This window comes from Urtica dioica, chromosome 6 (assembly GCF_054948205.1).
Source record: "Urtica dioica subsp. dioica isolate 48M chromosome 6, U.dioica_male_clone48M_v1_H2, whole genome shotgun sequence".
NCBI classification, from domain to species: domain Eukaryota; kingdom Viridiplantae; phylum Streptophyta; class Magnoliopsida; order Rosales; family Urticaceae; genus Urtica; species Urtica dioica.
The window spans coordinates 44,767,061-44,789,170 of NC_142761.1; the positions used below are offsets into that span (position 1 = coordinate 44,767,061).

Genomic DNA, 22,110 nt, shown 5'->3' on the forward strand with positions numbered 1-22,110 from the left:
ACGCTAATGCACTAGATACCATCAGAACTCCGAAGTTAAACGTGTTTGGACGAAAGTAATATTAATATGAGACTTCCTGGGAAGTCCTCGTGTTGCATCCTAAAAAAAACAACAGTTTAAAAGAAAAACAATATTCCTACATTAATTAACCGTTTTGTGTTGCACTAAAGGTATGCTTTTTGTATGTAGTTTATAGTTTTGGCAACGAATTTAATGAGAGTAATAATAGTACTAGTATAGTAGTAGTGTCAAACGCTAACGCTGCGAACTTGTTGAAAGCTTTACCTTCTTTCATTCTGCTCTCCTAAATTAATATATACAGTATATACAGTACATATATGTGTGTGCGTGAATGTATAATCGATAATGATTATCATATATGGGTCCCACGCAGGAAACACTCAAATAATCAATCATAGATATACTTTGATAGAAGCACAAGATCCATAGAACAAACATATAGCGATAAGCAAGGTGATGACAATGGAATGGGAAACAGAATAGTTTGATAATAATGATTTATAATTCAAGTGTTTTAATTATAAAAAAAAAAAAAAACACGGAGGCATATCAAATAGCTAGATAGGAGGTGAGTGAGTGTGAGTATATGATGTGATGAAGGACATTAGTTAGTTTGAGAAGCTGAGTCATAAAAAAAGAATGGACACAACAACAAGGGTAGGGGTATTGAGCAGCGGTGATCCGCAGGCGTTGAGTGTGGAGGATGGGTCGTGGGCCCCGCGGCTGCTTCGGGAGTGCGCTCGGGCCATATCGGAGAAGGAGTCGGGCAAGGTCCAGCAGCTGCTGTGGATGCTGAACGAGCTGTCGTCCCCCTACGGCGACGCCCACCAGAAGCTGGCCGCATGCTTCCTGCAGGCCCTGCTGTGCCGCGCCACCGCCTGCGGGCCCACGCGCTTCCGCGCCCTCTCCGCCGCCGCCCACAAGGCGCGCTCCTTCCACTCCGCCCGCGCCCTGGCCCTCAAGTTCCAGGAGGCCACGCCCTGGACCACCTTCGGCCACGTGGCCTCCAACGCCGCCCTCCTCCAGGCCCTCCACCGCCGCCCCGCCCTCCACGTCCTCGACCTCGGCGCCACCCTCTGCACCCAGTGGCCCACCCTCCTCGAGGCCCTCGCCACGCGCTCCTCCGACGAGGACGCTCCCGCCGTGAGGCTCACCGTGCTCCACCCCGCCGCGGGCGGCGCCGCCCTCGCCGCCGAGGTGGGCCGCCGCATGGACAAGTTCGCCCGCCTCATGGGAGTGCCCTTCGAGTTCGCCGTGGCCTCCGACCTCACCCCCCAAGGCATCGGGGTCCGCCAAGGGGAGGCCCTGGCCGTGAGCTGCGCGGGGGCGCTGCGGAGGGCGCGCTCGCCCCGCGCCCTCGTGGCGGCGCTGCGCGCGCTCAACCCCGACATCGTGACGGTGGTCGAAGAGGAAGCCGACTTCTGCGGCGGGGCCGCCCAGGGGGGTTTCGCGGGGCGGTTCGAGGAGTGCCTTCGATTCTACGCGCTCTACTTCGAGATGTTGGGGGAGAGCTTCTCGCCCACCAGCAACGAGAGGCTCATGCTCGAGAGGGAGTGCGCCAGAGGGGTCCTCCGCGTCCTAGCCTGCGACGAAGACGACGATGCTGATCAAAACGAGAACGAGAATGATGATGAGTGGGAGTGCGAGCGGAGAGAGAAAGGCAGTGAGTGGAGCCTCAGAATGAGCACGGCCTTCTCTCCCGTGCCGTACAGCGATGACGGCATCGATGACGTCAGGGCGTTGCTCAAGAGATACGTGAGTTCTGGGTGGGGACTGCTTCAGCCACAGCAGCACCAGTGTGGTGCTGGGATCTACTTGACGTGGAAAGACCAGCCCGTCGTTTGGGCTTCAGCCTGGAAACCCTAGCTACCTTCCTTCCTTAAATATGCCGTATAATAACTATATCTCTTGATAATTAGCAGCTGGGGTTTATACATGATCATCATTCATGCACATGATCATCATTCTATAATCCCCAAGCTACCTACCTACTTCTAAGAACACCCCATATATACTATCATGCACGTCTACATATGGCCCAATATACAAGCGTACATGCTTCCATTATGAAATCTTGTTACTTATTCATATATATATATATATATATATATATATATATATTATTGTATAGGATAATCATAGACATGATCATGCAGAAGTTTAATTTATCTACGCAGGCTAATACTTCAAATTGAGCTTCTGTTTAGTCAGAAATAAGATTATGTCGCATACAATGTAGAGTCAATGTATGCGCCACAGTACTACCACAAAACTGTTTATCATTTACAATTTTTTTTTAAAAGATTACATTTTGGACAAAAAAATGTAGTCTATTAAATTAGACCGCACTCTTCATATTTATGCGATTTATTCGATTCTAGTAAAATTTAAAACTGTAGATTAGATTTATATGTCGTCCATATAAAAACGTAGCGTTAAACTAAATTGTATATCTCTTCTCAAAGAAAATCAAAAGGTAGGCCCCGATCATTCATTCGGTCTCAAGTCAGCGCAAAACAAGAAAAGAGAGAGAGAGAGAGAGAGAGAGAGAGAGAGAGAGTATGGTAACCAAGTTATTTGATGCAACGTCACCTACATTGGAGACAATTTGTATAGTGAAAAGAAAATTCACTATATGAAAAGTAGTCAATAGTACACGATGGTCTCATCATATGAACGATCCCCGCTTCAAGACCGTTTTCTTATTATTACTCGTCAATTTCATCTCAGACTCTCTTTGAATCTAAACTTCAATCTCAAACACTCACCAAGTGTTTGGTAATTTTCAATGACAAAAACAAACCAGGTGAATAACAATAATCTATTATGAAGTACAGACCAGAAGCAAATCAAATCAAATAAAATCAATGGAGATTAAGAGACAGCATAACCACCTTCTTCTTCTGTCTCACTAAATGAGCCGGAGTGACACATGCGCAACACGTGTACCTATCTGATAGAGGAGGCAAGCAAGAGTAGGAGCGACACTTGAGTTATGAGAAGTTGTGGCCCAATTTGCAATTCCAACCATGTAGAGGACAAAATATGACATGTCGAAGATATTCAATGTTGCACATAACTCTCGAACAAAGCTAGAAATTTTTCCGAAATAGCCGGAACAAATAAAATATCATATGATTTGACCGCAGTGGTCAAATCTTGTCAATAAAATTTACCGCTAACTGGTAATATAGTTGCAAGCATTCTAATCATAACATAAATAAAATGTAGTACATATATCATGCATATTGTAATCTCGTAAGTATGGCTTTTCTAAAAAAAATTGAAAGTTTCACCATAAATTTATGTATAATTCTTTTCGTCAAGGTGACAGCAGAATTAAAATATTCTTATAATATGTCATCCGCCAATACAATATATCTCGTGTATTTTTACGCTATATCTCGCGTTTGTCTATATGTATGTAGGCGTATTGATCTATGACACATATCTGCATCATCATCTAAAACAACACAAATTGATATGACGAAAGAGTAAAAAAGTTATGGAGATATTGAAGCTCTCTATTTGATGTGCATGTGATGATCTACGTAGGAATGATCTTGTCAATGATGTCTCTTAGCCAACATGAGTAGCAGACAAACAGATCGCGACTTCTAAAATTCAGTTTGAGAGCAAAAACAAGAACTAGTTCCACAACGATATTTAGCTGTTTTTAGATCTCCGTTTTCTCTGGATTAAATGGGCTCAAAGGGACCGTTGTGATCGCATACATATATAGCAAAACAATAAAGAAGTATGGCCAAAAAAGAAGAAGAAAACATGAGAGAAAAGTTCAAAGGAAGTGAACTAATAATAAGTGGAAGTATACAAATAAATTGACATATAAATAAAAAGGCATGCAAAGTGGCGAACACAAGTAGATCGCATATTTGTCATGTGATTTGAATAGCATATTATATTAATTATTGCCTATAATTACCTTATTATTTGACTGCCTTTAGCCCAACATTTTATAGTGGAAACCAACTTTATTTTTAATTTCTGGATAAGACTGTATATGTTAGATGGGTTGGTGTGCACTTCTTTCTCTCTCTCCTTTGCATGCAATTATTCGCTTATCATTTCATTCTTAGTTCCAACGACGAAATACAAATATTGGCTGCCACTTGAGATCGAGCTTCTTCTCTTATTAACTATGACATCCACTCTTTAATCTATTATCCAATAACAAATCTCAGATCAAACACTCGCTACCCATTAGATTACCAAAATTCAATATTTGACCTAAATTGATGTCACTTGAGAACTCTCATTGTATCTACGTCTAGTAATCGATTTCACACATATACCATCTACACTTTCACAATATATTATTTATTATATGATCGTGTAACTAGATTCATTTGTTATAAAAGAAATTTGACCTAGATTATGTAGAGAGAGAGCTCTCCACCGAGACAGCAATTGTTGCAACATTTTTTTTATTTCATTTTAACAAACATTAAAAAAAAAAAATAGTGCCATATGCGTACTTTCCACTTGTTGATATTTTCCGCGAAAAGTATTTGCAACTTGTGTCCACGCTTTAGCATCAGAAAGAAAGGAATGAGTACGTGTACGTGAAAGCCTACCTGGGATCCGACCTAGAATCAATTTAGAAGCGTTAAGTGTGGTCAACCCACACTAGGAATAGCAGAATCATTTTCCGATCGTCTCTCTCAATCGCTGCGACACAGCTCCGGGTACTCATCGCTTTGTTTTTTAGGCATTTTCTATGGAAATTAACTTAATTTCCGATTGTCAACTATCTAAACTCTGTAGGAAGGCATACGAATTCTAGAAGATATACGCACAGTTTTTGCTGTTTGTTTATTAGCTTGTTTCGTCAAGTAACTCATTCGAAAGAAGGGGAAAAAAAGAACGGATAATCAGAGAACGCTAAAGATTTTGAGAAGTGATGAACCGATAATCAATATTCCTCATCAACACCTTTTGATCTGTCTCGGCGCTCATTCATATTATTATTATCATTATATAAACTTATTCATGCATTAAATTTGTGTTGATAGTGATCTAGCAATTCCCGGTTGGGTTCATCAAATGGCGGGTTCAGGTAATTAAAATGAAAACAGTCAAAATTGAATCTGTGTGTTAGGAATATGGATTGATTGGTATTCGTGAATGTGTGGACAGAGGGGGATCTAGAGGAGCATTTATTGGCGGTGGAGGAAGAGGGTCTGAAATTGGAGATAGTTGAGCTGAGGAAAGAGTCGGAGAAGGGAGACTCGATTCTGAACGGAGTTAGTTTGCAGATCCCAAAGGGGTCCATTGTGGGCATCATAGGCCCCAGCGGCAGCGGCAAGTCCACCCTCCTCAGGGCTCTCAACCGCCTCTGGGAGCCACCCTCCGGCTCGGTGCTGCTCGACGGCCGGGACATCTGCGATCTCAACGTCCTCTCTCTGCGCCGCAGAGTCGGAATGCTCTTCCAACTCCCCGTTCTCTTCGAAGGAACCGTTGCCGACAACGTCCGATACGGTCCGCGTCTCGTGGGAAAGAAGCTCACCGACGATCAAGTCAACAAATTGCTCGATCTCGTGGACCTCGACGCCTCTTTCTGCTCCCGCACGGCTGCCCAGCTCTCCGTGGGCCAAGCGCAGAGAGTCGCGCTCGCTAGAACTGTCGCCAACGACCCCGAGGTAAGATTCCTAGCTCATCTCCGTATTACTTGTGTTGTATAACAGACGAGCTCATCAGGTTTTGCTGCTGGACGAGCCGACGAGTGCGTTGGATCCGATATCGACGCAGAACATAGAGGACGTGATCGTGAAGCTGAAGAAGACGCGAGGGATGACAGTGGTGATGGTTTCCCACAGCGTGAAGCAGATACAGAGGATTGCTGATATTGTCTGTCTTCTTGTCGACGGACAGATTGTCGAGGTCTTGAAACCCGACATGCTCTCCCACGCCAAGCATCCCATGGCCCTCAGGTTTCTCCAACTCAGCTCTTGAATCACCGTCATGGTATATATATATAAGCAACTCAAAATGGCAAATCATGTATGTAATCAACTTGTAACTGCAAAGCTTCAACCTATACCAATTATCACCACACAGATGTGACTCAAGTTCGACCAAATACCACCACTGGATGGTGTGAGACAGACGAGCAAATTTATTTTACTTGTTTAAACAACTGATGTCAATTACAAGTTTAGAACAAATATATAATTATTGATTGTTACCTGAAAATACGATAATATCCCCTTGGTCTTTGTGATGACTATGGAGCTCGATGAATTTTTTTTTTCTTCGAGACAAAGAAGCTTTTCAAATTTAGTAGTGCTTGGCCGATCACTTGGAGAAAAATTGAGACTTTATGGTGTCTAACAAATTTAATTATAATAAGACCGTCACAACTTGTCGAGGTGCAATACATGCTCCAAGATGTCGTCATGAGTGTGGTAAAAATTTGATCTAGTATTGCCGTCAAAACTTGACATATCAGCTCGGATTTGGTTCTTGAATGCGGTAAAACTTGTAATGATGGAATCGGAAGCACACTTTGTGTGTTCTAGACAGAGAAATGCTCTTGAGACAGGAATGAGAGAAAAAGTGTATTTTTACATCGAAGGGATATTTTGCTAAAAAGAACTAAAAATAAATAAACGAAGTTTTCCACTCTTGACAATTCTAAATGGACCAAAAAATTCAAGTGTAAAGATCAAATTAGCACATGGTTTAAAGGCCTCTGCTTCCGATTTGCCTATAATATATCATGAAACATAAAGCATTCCTTGCAAGAAGGCTTACAAATTTACTTAATATATGGGAAGAAAGGAAAAATATATCAATGTTCTTGCTATTCAATACAATCTGTATGATCCCACATAACAAATTGAAATCAAACCCACCCAAAATAAAAAGAAAAATAACAGCAAAAGATAAAAGTAGCAGTATTTGACATTTTTTTTTATCTTGTGTTTCCAAACCAATTTCCCTCCAACCTATGACTCAAACTCAAACTCAAACCTATGTGAATTGTATGTACACACAATAAATGAACAACACACTGGGCATCCCCACTTGGTGGTTGTTAATAGGGCACAGAAGCTTAAAAGGCACACACAAAGTCCAAGTTATAAAAATCTATTTTCTCAACTTGACTTGAGCGGGTCGGGTCCTGGGAGAGCCGGCGCCGAGTGCAGCGGCAGCGGACTCGACGTGCGTGAGAAGGTAGTCGTAGATCTTCTTTCGCAGCCGATCGATGGTCTCCGCTGAAACCGTGGTGTCCGCTTGGTCCTTGCTCAGGCTTATATCGTCCAGCCACTCGTTCACGCTCTTGAGCTGCGTTAGCATCCCCGCGATCTGGCCGTTGTCCGACAGAGACAGCGAGTCCACGTCAGCGTCCAAGAACCTGTCCACAAAGCCCAAGAACCAATCTTGGGAGTGAAGCCGGAGCTTCTCGGCCAAGTCGACGGCCTCGTCAAGCCCGTTCCCCCTCTCCCACTCCGCAACCGCTGCCTTCTGGTTCGCGGTGCTCGCGCCGTCGGTGGACCGCCGAGGAGTCCCCGGCAAAGCCGCCTTACTGCCGCCCATCATCTGCCGCACTTTTCCCTGAACCTGAACCTGAACCTGGGGTTTCGCGTTCTCGATGACTAGTACAGACTGGGCGTTCTTTTGGGTTTGAGACGGGTCTTTGGTGTAGACGGAGAAGGGAGACAGGTTGGTGGAAAGTGCGGCTTGGACCCACGTGGAGGCTTGCTTCCGTTTCTCCGAAGACACCTTCAGTGCTTCCTCTGGAGGCGGGGCTTCGGCGTCCTGATCACGGATTGTTTTGGAGAGAGAGTCGGCGATGGTGCGACCACTGCACAGCCTTGAGTGGAGCGCCAAATATTGCTCCACTGCCGGCTGCGGGTTGTCTTCTTTTGCTGACGTACTCAACTCCGAGTATATGCTGGCACGAGAAACAAGAGATGAGAGTGAATAATAATAGAATACAAAGGCAGAGGAAGAGATGTGTGTGTGTGTGTACCTGAGGCATCGAAGAAGGGTGTCGGAAGCGGAAGCCTCCTGGATTGCCTCTATTGCCGCTGTCTGCGCACTGTCTCTCTGCTTCATCACTTGCTACTCCAAACACACACACATAAATAAATATCTCTCAATACAAAGCGCTCCGAAAGCAGCGAGAAGAAATAGCAAAAATACCTTTCCAAGCTTTGCGAGCGAGGACGGGAGGGCAGTCCAGGAAACGCTAGTCTCGCTCAGCCGTCTGCTGTTAATGGCCACTCTCACAAGGTTGGCTGTGGGGTCTCCTGATGCTGACGAGGACGACTTGTTCCCAAAGGACGGCCTTGCCCCGTTTGCAGTGGCCCTCTTTGTTACTATCGGCGTCGGCGTCGGTGTCGGTGTCGGTGTGGAGGAGCGAACCTTGGATTCTTGTTTAGAGACGGGCTTGGAAGACACCTGCGCTTTGCTGTTGTCTTCCTTGCCCACAAACTTGTCACTCGACGTACTCCTCCTCGGAGTCTGCTAATTACAGATTCCGAGTTTATTCATTGTACAAGTTCAATCCCAATAAGAGAAGAAAGGAAAAAGGGGAGGAACTACTCACGGAAACGGAAACGCGAGGGGGATTGGAAGGAGTGGTGCTTCTGGGCCTGAGCTCCATAGTGCCTTCCCAGCTCTTGCGCAACGCCTTGGCCCCAAAGTCGAAGCCTTGAACCAGGCTGCAGCGCATAGAAGCGGCCTTCTTTCCCTGTTGGACTGGACTGGACTTTGTCGGTTTCCTCTGAGAATGAGAAGACTGGACTTTGTTGGCAAACTTCTCGAAAGAGGTGGGCAGGGAGTAGCAGCTGGTGGGGGACCCGGGGGCGGCGGCGGACCGAGTGTTGAGAGACTTGATCCGAGCCAGGGGCTTCTTCGTTGATGTGGTCTTCTCTGTCGCGGTCTCAGTGTTTTTCTTCTTCTTCTTGTCTGTGGTCTTGTCGGGGTCGAGGAAGGCCAGGGCGTGGGTGGCGACGATGTCCTCGGGGGAGCCCAGGCAGGGGTGGCGGCCGGGGAGGGGCCGGACGCCGCGGAGGATGGGGACGGGGGAGGCGGCGTCGAGGCGGTCCACGTGGATGAACTGGCCGAGCTGGATCTTGTCGCTCAGGATGAGATCGTCCTGGTCGTCGGGGAGGGACACGTAGGTGGCGTGGCTGGAGTCGGACACGCGCAGGTAGAACCCTTGGTTGGGGAACAGATCGCTGCCCGCCAGCGCCGGCACGATTCCGATCACCTGCAGCAGGCACGAACGGTGCTCGCCGCCCACCTTCACCTCCGTCTTCATGTGCTGCAGCAGCTGAACCAGCACTCCCGCCACCAGATTCGCCATTGCATCACCACCACCGACACTCCAACTCTCTTCTTTCAAATTTCAATCAATCAATTGCATTTCATTTCCAAACAACAACCAACAAACCAGAATTGCTGTAAATTATTAAGTTGCAAAATGCAACCAAATATTTTGGGGAAAAGCCTACAAAATAAAATAAGGGAATAAACAAAAGGGGGCAGTTCAATCATACAAAATCGGAACACATGCAATCATATGCCATTGCACAAATATATTTACATATCTATATGTTACTGGTTCTGATAAAAAAAAATGACATTTTTTTTTTAATGATAGAATTTTATATCTTTTCATCATATTAATAAAATTAGAAAACTAATCCGATTAGACTTTGTGGTACCTAACTTCTAATCTAGTCGATAATTTCACACTAATTTCAAAGTGAAAGTCGTGAGTTCAATTTTTATAAATAACAAAGTTGCTTTCAATTTTTTTTTAATTAGACGTTCGAAATTGCTATTTAGCCAACCTTCAGTAAATATATAATCAAACTGATTTGACAATAAATTTTGAATATCTTTTTTAATCAATTTAAAGTTGACCATAAACGTCTACCGCTTATTATAAAATGGAGTTAACTTGTCCAAATCTCTATTCTACATGAATGCTTTATGATCCTAATAAAGAGCCAAATTTTGGCGTAACGCAAAAACAAAAATAAAAGTATTGAAAGAATAGTGTCACCAAATGGCATGAATGGGGAAGGATGGAGGAGTTATAGCTTGGATTGAAAATAAAGGAAATCCCTTTAAAAAAAAAAAAGAAAAAAAGAAACCGAACTTGAAGAAAAAAATACCAATAATATCAAATAAGCGAAGCCTACAATGCTATGAGTTATTTTATCCGAAAATCATACAAAAAAAATGTTGCAAACATGGAAGGGAATAGTTGTTGGAATGTATTGATCCTATTTTTCTTCTTCCTTAAATCTTTTTTTTTTCCGCTACAAACTGCCAAGAAACTAAAATATGAAAATAGAGAATCCAGACGAGCAAAACACAAAAGCCAAAAAATAGAATTATATTTTTCTAAAAGAAATGGAGTAGTGTGTTGTGCACTGAACATGGGATAGGAATAATCTATTGCTATTTCATTATATGATTAGGCTGAATAACACTATAGCCATGTCACTCCTCCATTCACATATTCACCTTCCTCAATAACTTCCGGTACTCGTCCATAGATTATAATTCATACGTTTCCAAGTTACATACTAGTCAATTCATTTATGCGGCATGCGACAAATCCATTAGAAAATAATTTATTTATTAGTCTCAATTTTTCATATCTTTTTTATTTATTCACCAGATGAAGTTGATTATATGTGTAGAGAAAAAAAAATATGAAAAGTTTTGACATACAAAATTAGTATAACGAATGTCTCACGAAGAGCATTTGGTTCCAAGAACGCAGTCTTGAGAATTTCGAGTGTCTAAACAAGATTATATCTATATACAAACGAATCTAGTAAAATAAATAAAATAACAAGCGTGTTAAACGATAGGTGAATAAAATGACAAGGGCTTTGTGTGTCTAAAAATGTGTCGTCCTTTGTTCAGCGAGCTCCCTATTTATTTATAGGGTTTTATTACGAGTACATGGGGTGATCAATCACACTCCATTACAAGAGATCGTAGTTTAGCTTCCGCACTGTTCCCCGCTACTACTGATTGCTTCTTACTTCACCAAGTTATGAGGTTACCCCATGCATAGGTACACATACCCGAGGTGGATCTTCGATATGACACCGATCCTGCCCGATCTCCATCTGTAAACACTTCTACATGGCGGCTATGATGCTTCTTGAACCAAAGATCAGTACCTGGAGTAGATTTGAGATATTGAAGGATTCTCATTACCGCTTCCATGTGGAGCTTGGATGGGTTGTTCATGAACCGGTTGACTAAGCTTACTGAATTGAAAAAATATTTTTATTGATAAAGAGAGATGGAAACAACCGTTTGAGATACAAGAAATTTTGACGTCTTTAGCGAATGTGATTCATCATGATGTTTTTTTCCGAGGTGATGGACGGGCTTGAAAGAGTTGAAGAAAATGTCATTTTGCATTGGCGATAATCTCTCATATTATTTGTGTGTGTGAATAAACATGTGCTTATATATCGGTTGTACTTTTTTATTTGACACCAATTTGATTTAAGATTAAATTTAACACAAAACAGTACGGGAAATAGAATTGCCACTGTCTTCAAATTGAATCTGGATTCAGTATTATATAAATATAAGCATATGATATAATAAAAAAAAAATTGAATAATTTATTGGTTAAGGAGGAGAACCCAAGAAAGAAAGAAAGAAAGAGAGAGGGTTTTGGTTAATAATATATAAAATATTTGTAAGTGTGTAGCGAAAGGGGAGCATGTGCGAGGTAATGGGCGTGTTAGCAACAACGTCATGGCGTGTCGGCTGCACACTACTCTGTTTTCCTCTTTCTTTTTTAGTTTTCTTTATTTATTTGATCCCAAACCCAATCCAGTTTATACTTTTTTTTAATCAGATTCCAGTTTAAACTTTATACACCATAATGTCATGAAATTCCTGCCGTTAAAATAATCAACTTTATTTCCTCCAAAAAAATTATGATAATAATATATAAATAGAAAAGCATAAATGAGCGTCGTTCTTCTCGTGCATTGTATGCCACATGTGATCTGGCAACTATTGGCTGTTGACACATAAAAAAAATCAAGATATTCAATGAATTGAAAGTCCTTTGGTAACAGCAAGGTTCAAAATAATATATAGCTAGCCTATCTAGATAAAAACAAGTCTGCAATAAACGATCTTCAATGCCGTATCTGGCTCAAGTCTTTTTTTTTAAATATTTGGATATGTTAATCTCTGACTTTTGTATTTCTTTATTTAAAAACAAAAAAGAAAATTCTCATCAACACTCTGCTTCGGCGGCCATATAAAAATTCCGCATATAGGGCGGTACCTGATTCAAACGGTTCCTAAAACAACCTCAACTTCTCGAGGGACTCTCGCGATATCAAGCTGGGAAGGCAGTCCATAGCCACGAGAAGAGCTTTCCCTTATCATTCAATCAATTCCTTACACTATCCTAAGAGTGTCTTACATATTGCTTGCTGTTCCAACTATCTATATATATTATTTAGGAACCCCCGACATCCTCGCTGCCATTCAAGCCCAGCTAACTGAATGCAATATTTTTGTGTGTTGGATGGATTGACTGTAAGGATTCTCAGAATCCCTTCTTAAAGCTTCATTTGCTCACAAACATCCTAAAGACTAGAGATGAAATAAAAAAAAGTACGGAAATTGCATGTTCACTCACTTGGCTTGTTAAAATAGAAAAAATCTATATAATAAAAATGGGAAGAAAATAAGGCTGTTGGTAAAGGTTTAACGAGATATGCGGAATAAAAATAAAGCAAACAATTTAGCGGTGAAGATGTTGACGCTCAATCTTGTCGGTATGTTCATAATAACCTGCTGAGTGACTTGATAAGTGATTTCAAGTTTCGCCTTGTAGCCTCGTCACCGGTGAACCCAAGGATATCGGAGCTTATGTTCTGCAGGGGAAAGGAGTCACACAGTTATCGTTGATTTTGAATGTGAGAGTGAGGTTGAAAGAAGGGATAGATACCTCGATGTTTTTCAAGGTGAAAATGAGAGTGTAAATGGACTTGTGAATCAACTCGGTGTTCTCCGGGGTCATGATGGAGGAATGCACTCTCCTGCAATAACAATAATAATAAACGAATAGAGTATGATTGTGGAATGTCATACAGACACATGAAAGAGACATAGGGGAGAGAGTAACCTGAGCTCCTCGGATGCTGCGGTGAGGCTTTTGGTCAGCGCTTCGACTTCCGTGAGGAGACCGCTGTTGTGCACCTCGGCTATCAAGGGCTGGATATCGTCAGCCATGGCTTGCATCTGAGGCATCACTACATCAAAAACCCATTTAATGTTACACATTCGAGTCCTACGTGAGAGAGAGAGAGAGGGAGTTACCTGGAGGAGAAGGGGCTTGGCGTCCTCGACGACGGAGGCGACTCGTTGGGCGAGGGCGTAGGTGTTGGCGACGCCGATCTCCTCGACTTCGCGTCCGAGGCGCGTGAATATGCCGACCAAGGCGTCCAAGCTCACGCCTTGCCTGCCTTCGACCTTTTGGCGGTCGCAGACGATGAGGCCCTCGGCCATGCAGCGGGGGCGGTCCAGCGGGCCCGCGGAGGGCTCCGGGATGGGGTGGCGGGGGGTGATGTCGATGATGGTCTCCATGAGCAGGCCCGACTGGTTGACCTCGATGAGGGAGTTGCGCGGGATCAGGATCTTGTCGTCCTCCACTTCCACCACCGCCTCGATGCTTCTGAGGGACGGGTTGACCCGCACCACGTTGCCCACCGTCACTCCTCGGATGCGCACCGGAGTGCCAGTCTGGATGCCGCACGCCTGCGAGAACTCGAACACCGGAGAGTACTTTCGCAACCGCGACCGCAGCTGGAACCCTCGCAGCCAGGCCACCGTCAGGGCAAGAATCACCGCCCCCGAGACCAGAAACAGCCCCACGCCGCCCTCCCAGACGCTGCGCTTGCCGAACCCGAAGTCGCTCAGAGGCCGCAGCGTCTGCTTCCAAACGCGACGCGGAGCCTCCAACGCCACCGCCAGAGGGCTTCTTCTGCTCTCCGATGACTTCTTCTCGGATGATTCTTCTGCCTCTGCGGCGGATGCAGTGATGACAGACAGTTTTCTTCTTGGCGGCAACACACTCTGCCGCCGGGCTGTGCTCGTCGGCCACAATCCCACCGTGCCGACCCGGCATAACTGAGCCATTGAATTTCTCGATTGACTAACCAAACAGCATACGATGCCTATCTATCTCCAATTTCTCTGCCCACCCTAGATTTCGCTCCTTCACACCAGCGTTGGTTTTTTTTTTTTGCAAGATTTAATAATCGATAAACGATAAAGGGAATGTTATAAGAGCCCTAAAAACATATGCGGTTTGGGGATTCACCTTAAATTGCAAAGCCGGAGCAGCGGAGAGTTTGTGTGAGAGAGAGAGCGGTGATGCGTTCGGTTGCTTCCTGTATCGGTGTCGTACGAGTCGGAGTTGGAGTTTGGGACTGAAATTGAATAGAGCGTGACATGTGATCTGCACGTGCTCACCCCTTATTTATAATTAGTACTTACCATCATATGCCATCTGCTGCCCTAGGCCTCGCCCGCCCACGCACTCACGCACTTGTGGCTTCAATTTATTTATTTTTTTTAATTTTAAAAAGGGGCTATTTTGTTAACTAGCCAAATCAACCTATTAATATTAAAAGAATAGCCAAAGTTTCAATTAATTAAGGGAATAGCCCAACTAATCTAAACTACCTAAATTACCCTTTCACACAACTCTCTCTCTCTCTCTCTCTCTCTCTCTCTCTCTCTCTCTCTCTCTCTCTCTCTCTCATCTAATTAAACTTTCTTCCATGGCGACGCCGACGAAAGAGCCCAAAGCCGCCAAAAATCTTTTGGTTTCGTTCTCGAAGCGGCGGACAGCTCTGATCCGAAAGGCGTCGGAGCTGTGCACGAAATGCGACGCTGAGACGGCGGTGTTGGTGGTGTCTCAGTCCGGCAACACATTCTCGTTCGGCCACTCCTCCGTCGACCAAGTTCTCCGTCGCTACGCCAACGCTTCCACAACCACGCCGCCGGAGAAGAACGATTCCGCCGCCGGATGGAAGAGGAAAGCGGCGGAGGGTTTGGCTCCTCCACTGCCTTGCTTTCACGATCGAACCTGAGGTCTCAGAAGTCGATGGCGAAGCAAAGCCCTAAACCTAACCCTAACCTCGGGTTCGCTGGAGGTGGAGAAGAAGAAACAATTCGCGAATCGGTTAATTAATTAACCTTCTGGAGTGAGTAACGTTAATTAATTAACTGATTCGTGAATGATTTGAAATTCACAAAAAATTTACAAAAATCATAACTTAAGTCAATTGATATTCAAAGCATTCAATTAATTAACCTAATTCCGAATTCAATCATTTAGTAAATTAACTTTACTCACAAAAAAATAAAAACCTAAACTAATATTCAACCAATAAGTTAATTAATTAACCTAACTCACTCCAGTAGGTTAATTAAATTAACCTATTCGCGAATTTACCAAGGGCGTTATGGTCTGAGCCGAAAATATGGGCTATTTGCTTAATAAAATGAAACTTGGGCTATTCCCCCAATAAGAATGACAAACTTGGTTAGTTACAACAAATTTCGCTTAAAAAGGTGGGATAAATTGGGTGAAACAAATTTGATTATGATGTGGGTCAGTAACTTGAAAGAAAAAAAAGTTCATAGCATTGAATTAGTATTAAGAGTTTTTTTTTTTTTTTGGATGAGGACAACAAGAATGCTCATGCACTATCGCCTTACCACTTGTTACTCACATAATTCGAACCGACCGAAAATGTTACTCGGAGTCCCGAGAACGAGAGATATCCAGCACCGAGTTCGAGTCAAATAGGTCTGAGAACTCCTGAAGGTTAATGAACGATCCGTTCATAAGTCAAGAACAAATCCTATCAAGCAGAACTTCGAAGAGAATAGAAGATGATAGGTCAAAGACTAGTCAAAACAAAATAAATACGTGTAAAACCAAAGCAAAACGCACACCTCGATGGTTAAAGTCGAGCATCCGGGGAATAGCCACCCACTACTAAGAATAGCGATATCAGTTATTAAGAAATCGTCTAGATCGTGGGATTGATCACCCCATAATCCTCGACACCATGACCATATACACGGCACGAGACGCCTATAAATAAGAGGAGGATCAGACAGAATGAGGCAGATTCACATACACACAAGCTCTAATCATAATCTTCACCTATTGTTCAACACTCTCATTTACTATTTTTCTACTACGAGATTAGTTTTTAATTAGAAAAAGTCTTACCTAAACACTCGGAATCCTAGGAACTGCGTTCGTTTTTCGTGAGATATTGTTGTACTAATTTTTCAGGTCAACACCACTTAAACATTGAGCCATTAAATTAGAAGAGACCTGGCTCAATCCAATCGATCTTTAAACGACTTTCAATTGTTTTAGACTATGCCATTTAAAAATAGCTAATTGGCCATTCATATCAGCCAAGATTGCAATATACATCACGTCATCCAAGAAGACACACGTCATGACAAGCAAGAAATGATGAGAATAGATTTTAGAACACTAGCTAATTTTTTCCCTAAATTTTCTCACTAATTCGTATGACTTCTTCGTACACTAAAGATATAGATTTCATATATAAATATCTAACTGATTGATTAAAAAACTAACGAAAGTTTTTTCATTTTTTGTAGTTAGAAAAATAAATAAAATTATGTTTTATAATTTTTTTTTTACACTATTAATAAAATATTGACCTATGCATATATAAGTAAATTTTCATTTGATAAAAAGTTATTGACAACTTCAATTTGACACATGATACTTTAAAAGAAAAATAATCAATCTGAAAAAATCTTTCCTCCCCCGGTGTGACAGAGAGGAAAAAGAGGCCCCCTTCAATTTGACACATGATCCTTACATATTTTTAAGATTTTATTTTATTTTACAAATTTAAACAAATGATGAATATTATATTAATCAATTAATTATTAGCTATAACATCACTTTGTTTTATGAAAAATTAGACGGACTAGCCAAATTCAAACGTTGAGATTGCATATTAGTCAACGTTTACATTTATTTTGAGAAATAGCCAATTTCGCTGACGTGGTGTTTAAGCCAATATTTTTGCTTCCAATTTTGCCCTTTTTAATTTTTTTAAATAAAAATATAATTAAAGAAATTCAAAATTAATTGCCAACATATTTATGATTTGATTGCCAAGATATTCTGTTAATAATAATCACGTTCACATACGCAAAACCCCTCCAATTACGCAGTGGTGAGCTTGTATTACAAATATAGACATAAACGTGATATTTAGGGAATAGAATCAAAAGATGGGGCGAGGAGGGGAAGAAGAGTCGTCGGAGCAAGAGGAGTACTTGTTCAAGATCGTGCTGATCGGCGACTCGGCGGTTGGGAAGTCGAACCTGCTGTCGAGGTTCGCGCGGAACGAGTTCGACCCCAACGCCAAGGCCACGATCGACGTCGAGTTCCAGACTCAGGCGGTGGAGATCGATTGCCTTCATCTTCTTCATTACTCTCTCTCCTTCACCACCGTGACCATCCACTCAACCGGAATCATCTTACGCGTCCTCACCGGAGTCCGACGTCATCATCCTCCGCCGCGATGCTGGCCGAAAACGCCATCGTCTCAGACATCTTAGCGTCCGCTGTCACCGGAGGCGTAGCTCTCTCCAGCCTCCAGGTCTGGGCCCACACTGCCAAGCGAGGCCTCTTCGACCACGTCCCACTCTATTTTCTTCTTCCTGTTTTATTAATGGTGGTCCAGGAGTTGTTCAAGGAAGTTCAGTGCCTGAATCTACCAGGAATGGAAATGAATCTTTTTTTTTTGTGTGTGTGTTAGTCTTAGTGTTTTTATTTAGATTGGTTTGAGTTGTGATGTTCGGGAATCTAGAATTGGATCAGTAGATTCGTAGGTTGGATTGGAATAAATATGGCCGTTGACTTTGTTTAGTCTTGTGATTTTGTAAATTTGGGAACGAATCTTGGCATTGCTAAGTTAATTGAAGACTAAATTTGGTAATCGAAAGACTGAAAATTTGGTAATCGAAAGACTGAAAATTCCACAGTAAATCCATTCATTACCTTGTTTATATACGTATATTAATTTGTATAAATTAGAGCTTTGATTGAAGATTTTTCACTCATTGATTCATGTATGGCACGATTTCAATCCTGTTAATTTCTGTTAATATCTGTTAATTAATATACGTATTAATATACAAATACAAATTAATATACGTATATAAACCTAAATAAATAGAAAAAACAGAAAATAATTTGTATATGTATATTAGTTTGTATATGTTAATTTATGAAGATTTAGGTTTATATACGTATATTAATTTCTGTTTATTTAGGTTTATATACGTATATTAATTTGTATATGTTAATTTCTGAAGATTTTTTTTTTTACTTTGTTTTTGAATTTTTTCTCGTGCGGTGTAGGTTTGGTTGCGTGTTTGAAAGATAAACATTTATCACGGTGGATTTGTTAGATATGCATTTATCACGATGGATCTGTTTTAGTTGGCATTTATTCACGCGATTCCAATTTCATTTCTTTCTTTTTTGGACGCGGGAATCTTCCAAATATTTTGGTTTGATATTATTTAAATGAAGGGCAAATTTGTATTTTTTTACTGTTAATGTGGTATATTGGCTACACATTAAAAATAAACTAAAAATTGGCTATTTTGACAATTACAACGTTTGACTTTGCTATTTTGCTCGGACTCCCTTGTTTTATTATTATTTGTTTTTGTTTAAAAGGAATGGAAAGGAACGGAAAGGAAAGGAAAGATTTAACATAAAAAGAGTATAAATAAAAAGTAAATTGTACGCGTATTGTCTATTGGAATTTGCAAGTGTGGTGGGGGGAATTTACGAAAGCAAAACATTTATTATTACTTTTCGTAATAAATTTGAGTGCTCAACCCAACCCCCAAAAGGAAGTGCGAACCCACACACATCTCTCTCTCTCTCTCTCTCTCTCTCTAAATTGTTTGGCACGAATGATGATGTCCAAGGCCTCCCCTGCAATGGCTTCCCTTTCTTTTCCAAGGGTCTGCTTCTCTCTCTCCATATTATGTTTTGTTCAATAGTTTTTCTGGTGCCATGTCAATTTACCTGCTTTTGAGAAGTTATAGCCGAATTTGTTCAGTTTTTTTTGTTTTTTTTAATTTTCATATTTTTTGCTCCTACACCGTAAATATAATACACCATAAAATTTCTCAATTTTAAGTGCGCAGCAATTAGGAATTTTAGGTTAAAGCCGTGTGAATGTTTGTGTGTGTAGCAGCAAGGTACAGGGGCGAAAAGATGTTGACTTTTAGACATTTAGGACATTAAATACTCGAACTTGGAAATTTGATCTTTTTGTCCTTGACATGTCGAAATCCCAAATGAAGAGTCTCCAAAAATATGCCAGCTTTTCCATTGTTAAAAAGGTAGAGATTTTGTTGTGAGCGTTTGTTTTTTGCTTTTAGCTTTGTTGTTTCATGAACATCTTTCGCAGGTAAGGAGTGGATTTTCGGTATGGCCGGGCATGAGGCAGATGTGCTTTCGAAAGGGGTTGCTTTACGGGTTTTCGCAGTTGTTCTCAATGCCGTTAAAGACTCTGCGCGGAGCAAGTCGCTCGCTTCGGGTTGATCAGTTCTGCAGCGTCGTTAACATGTCATCCTCATTGCAAATCGAGTTGGTGAGATTTGCAGATTTAAGTCACCCTGATGTTTTTTATTCATGATTAGTTTTCAATGATCAGAAACGGCAATCCAGGATGTTGGATATATTCAAAACTTGTGCTGTTTCTTTCAGGTGCCGTGCCTCAAGGACAACTATGCATATCTTCTACACGACTCTGATACGGGGACTGTTTGTGTGGTTGATCCTTCTGAATCCGTGCCTGTGATAGATGCTTTGAGCAAGAAAAATAGAAATCTGACATACATATTGAACACTCATCATCATCATGATCACACTGGCGGTAATATGGAGTTGAAAGCAAGGTACGGTGCCAAGGTATGATTCTTCTTCCTCAGATATTATTATCGTTGTGATTACATTCAACAATATGATTATATTTGATGTTGTTGGTGTTGTAGGTGATTGGGTCAAGCAAGGACCGGGATCGCATTCCTGGTCTCGACATTGTTCTAAGTGATGGAGACAAGTGGATGTTTGCAGGCCACGAGGTTCAAGTTTTGGAGACTCCCGGTCATACAAGAGGTTTAATTTCATTTTTCCGCTCAAAGGTCTTAGCTTTTTGTCAGAAAACAGCTAATTCTTTTTTATTTTTTATATGTTTATATTGCAGGGCATATTAGCTTTTATTTTCCAAAATCCAGTGTAATTTTCACGGGAGACACTTTGTTCAGCTTATCATGTGGAAAATTATTCGAGGGAACCCCAGAACAGGTTTGCTTTCAAATGTTTTAGTATGGACATTCAGTACTCTTGTTATTGCTCTAATACACACAACGTGTTACAGATGTCATCGTCTCTTAAAAAGATCACGAGTTTGCCAGATGAAACAAGCATTTATTGTGGCCATGAATATACACTGGTAATCCATATCTCTCTATCTTTCTTGTAATTTCTTGTTTATTTGTTTTTCACCAAACTCAGCGTTTTCAAATTTATTTGGATCATCAGAGCAATTCGAAGTTTGCACTATCTATCGAACCCAAAAACGAGGCACTTCGATCCTATGCGGCACAAGTTGCTCATCTTCGGAGCAAAGGCTTACCAACGGTATTTTCTTGCTCTCTTCTTCTTCTTATGAGCTCTCAGCTTTCTCAATTTTTGTCGGATACTCCTTTCTCAGATTCCAAGTACTCTGAAATTGGAGAAGGCTTGCAATCCATTTCTTCGGAGCTCAAGTACAGAGATTCGCAAGTCATTGAACATTCCCTCTACTGCAAATGATGCTCAGGCTTTAGGACTCATTCGTGAAGCAAAAGATAGTTTTTGATTTTGGTACATACCCTTTGTTTGTTCCTTCTTTCAATGTATGAAATATCACCAGCCAAATCTAAATGTAGCTATTCTTTTTTAATAAGTTTTAAACCTATTTAACAAGGTTTGAAAAACCGATACCGGTTGACGAATATATCGATTTTATGGAGATACAAGCTACCAACAGATATCGATAGAAATCATAAGGAAATTCAAAATGTTGTTATCGACTTGCAGACATACATCTGAACTTTTGCCTTTATTATAACCTTGCTCTAACTTAGAGAATTTGAGGTCCTAAGAACAAATTCAAATTGGGTTTTCATTCATAGAATCTTGAGACTATTTGAGTTGAATTCTCAAGTCAACAGTTTTGGTGCAGCTTCTGGAAACATGTTGAGATCTATGCCCATAGGGGATGTAATAAGACTCATAAATATGAGTCTAATGAGTAGGCAAAATAGCCAACTTTTTCAACTGAGGCAAAATAACTAAAATAAAGATAGAGATGCGTTGTCATCAAGAACAAAATATTGAAAAGGTGTTCGTAGAAGGCTTGGACTTCTTCATCTAGCATATCGGCTGCAAAAGACACGCGTTAAGACAAGCTTAAGACAAAGATGCGAGCTGATTACGTATCAAGTCACTATGGATATCTACGGCTATAAATTCAACTCGTGATATCAATCAAAACTATATATTATAATTTTTTTTTATAGATAATAATTATAAAACTTTAATTTTAAATATTTTTACTATATGGGGTATAATTTTTTTTCAAGATAATAACTATAAAACTTTAATTATAAAACTATAATTTTAAAAATTTAACTATATAATATATTTTTATAAATCAAAACTATATATTATAAATTAAACTTATAATAAAAATTTATATAATATAAACTTAGAATTAATGACATTTTTGGTCCCTCGTCTTTGACCACTTTAACATGTTGAAACTTCGTTAAAAAAACTGCCATTTTGATCCTTTATGATAATCAAATTTTCAATTATAATCCTTCTGTTACTTTTAGTGTCAAAATAGACAGAAAATGCTTACGTGTCGAATAAAAAGAGTAAAGTTATTAAAATGCCCT

General features: G+C 41.1%; 5 protein-coding genes across 9 annotated transcripts; 3 read left to right on the forward strand and 2 right to left on the reverse strand.

Moving 5' to 3' along the window:
• The first annotated feature begins 553 nt into the window (after positions 1-553).
• On the forward strand, positions 554-1,916 carry LOC149394582 (protein SHORT-ROOT-like). The gene has a single exon (XM_089617466.1). It carries the CDS (start codon positions 661-663, stop codon positions 1,885-1,887), a length of 1,227 nt encoding a protein of 408 aa, XP_089473592.1. The 5' UTR covers positions 554-660; the 3' UTR covers positions 1,888-1,916.
• A 2,587-nt stretch (positions 1,917-4,503) lies between these two features.
• On the forward strand, positions 4,504-6,225 carry ABCI17 (non-intrinsic ABC protein 3). Its single transcript, XM_089618439.1, has 4 exons — positions 4,504-4,727; positions 5,055-5,098; positions 5,179-5,681; positions 5,740-6,225. The coding sequence occupies exons 2-4, from the start codon at positions 5,086-5,088 to the stop codon at positions 5,992-5,994; spliced, it is 771 nt and encodes a 256-aa protein (XP_089474565.1). The 5' UTR covers positions 4,504-4,727; positions 5,055-5,085; the 3' UTR covers positions 5,995-6,225.
• A 593-nt stretch (positions 6,226-6,818) lies between these two features.
• Positions 6,819-9,605, reverse strand: LOC149394584 (GPI-anchored adhesin-like protein, putative (DUF936)). The gene is made up of 4 exons (XM_089617331.1): positions 8,597-9,605; positions 8,191-8,511; positions 8,018-8,109; positions 6,819-7,939 (listed from the first exon to the last, which is right to left on the reverse strand). The coding sequence occupies exons 1-4, from the start codon at positions 9,356-9,358 to the stop codon at positions 7,132-7,134; spliced, it is 1,983 nt and encodes a 660-aa protein (XP_089473457.1). The 5' UTR covers positions 9,359-9,605; the 3' UTR covers positions 6,819-7,131.
• Positions 9,606-12,673: 3,068 nt separating this feature from the next.
• On the reverse strand, positions 12,674-14,547 carry ABCI15 (trigalactosyldiacylglycerol2). 3 transcript variants are annotated; one of them, XM_089618379.1, is made up of 5 exons: positions 14,384-14,546; positions 13,381-14,278; positions 13,187-13,302; positions 13,010-13,100; positions 12,674-12,935 (listed from the first exon to the last, which is right to left on the reverse strand). In XM_089618379.1, the coding sequence occupies exons 2-5, from the start codon at positions 14,197-14,199 to the stop codon at positions 12,843-12,845; spliced, it is 1,119 nt and encodes a 372-aa protein (XP_089474505.1). In that variant the 5' UTR covers positions 14,200-14,278; positions 14,384-14,546; the 3' UTR covers positions 12,674-12,842. The 3 variants fall into 3 exon arrangements, with proteins under 3 accessions (XP_089474505.1, XP_089474506.1, XP_089474507.1); XM_089618380.1 differs by having other exon boundaries at positions 13,187-13,313; XM_089618381.1 differs by having other exon boundaries at positions 13,187-13,313; positions 13,381-14,547.
• Positions 14,548-18,969: 4,422 nt separating this feature from the next.
• Positions 18,970-21,144, forward strand: LOC149394586 (hydroxyacylglutathione hydrolase 2, mitochondrial-like). 3 transcript variants are annotated; one of them, XM_089617715.1, is made up of 9 exons: positions 18,993-19,119; positions 19,356-19,503; positions 19,572-19,754; positions 19,871-20,074; positions 20,158-20,281; positions 20,370-20,470; positions 20,544-20,618; positions 20,708-20,806; positions 20,880-21,144. In XM_089617715.1, exons 2-9 carry the CDS (start codon positions 19,444-19,446, stop codon positions 21,024-21,026), a joined length of 993 nt encoding a protein of 330 aa, XP_089473841.1. In that variant the 5' UTR covers positions 18,993-19,119; positions 19,356-19,443; the 3' UTR covers positions 21,027-21,144. The 3 variants fall into 3 exon arrangements, with proteins under 3 accessions (XP_089473843.1, XP_089473841.1, XP_089473842.1); XM_089617717.1 differs by lacking the exon at positions 19,356-19,503 and having other exon boundaries at positions 18,970-19,119; XM_089617716.1 differs by lacking the exon at positions 18,993-19,119 and having other exon boundaries at positions 19,171-19,503.
• Positions 21,145-22,110: the final 966 nt, after the last annotated feature.

Bases quoted from the DNA above. Each gene is read 5' to 3' on its own strand.
- LOC149394582 (XM_089617466.1), top strand. From the start codon at position 661: ATGGACACAACAACAAGGGTAGGGGTATTGAGCAGCGGTGATCCGCAG.
- ABCI17 (XM_089618439.1), top strand. The intron at 5,682-5,739 runs GTAAGATTCCTA...CGAGCTCATCAG, and splicing joins CTGTCGCCAACGACCCCGAG to GTTTTGCTGCTGGACGAGCC.
- LOC149394584 (XM_089617331.1), bottom strand. From the start codon at position 9,358: ATGGCGAATCTGGTGGCGGGAGTGCTGGTTCAGCTGCTGCAGCACATG. The intron at 8,512-8,596 runs GTGAGTAGTTCC...TGTAATTAGCAG, and splicing joins CCCCTCGCGTTTCCGTTTCC to ACTCCGAGGAGGAGTACGTC. The intron at 7,940-8,017 runs GTACACACACAC...TTCTCGTGCCAG, and splicing joins ACCCTTCTTCGATGCCTCAG to CATATACTCGGAGTTGAGTA.
- ABCI15 (XM_089618381.1), bottom strand. From the start codon at position 14,188: ATGCCGGGTCGGCACGGTGGGATTGTGGCCGACGAGCACAGCCCGGCG. The intron at 13,314-13,380 runs GTAACTCCCTCT...TTTTTGATGTAG, and splicing joins CCAAGCCCCTTCTCCTCCAG to TGATGCCTCAGATGCAAGCC. The intron at 12,936-13,009 runs GTATCTATCCCT...TTTCCCCTGCAG, and splicing joins TCACCTTGAAAAACATCGAG to AACATAAGCTCCGATATCCT.
- LOC149394586 (XM_089617715.1), top strand. From the start codon at position 19,444: ATGTCGAAATCCCAAATGAAGAGTCTCCAAAAATATGCCAGCTTTTCC. The intron at 19,504-19,571 runs GTAGAGATTTTG...CATCTTTCGCAG, and splicing joins GCTTTTCCATTGTTAAAAAG to GTAAGGAGTGGATTTTCGGT. The intron at 20,619-20,707 runs GTAATCCATATC...TTGGATCATCAG, and splicing joins GTGGCCATGAATATACACTG to AGCAATTCGAAGTTTGCACT.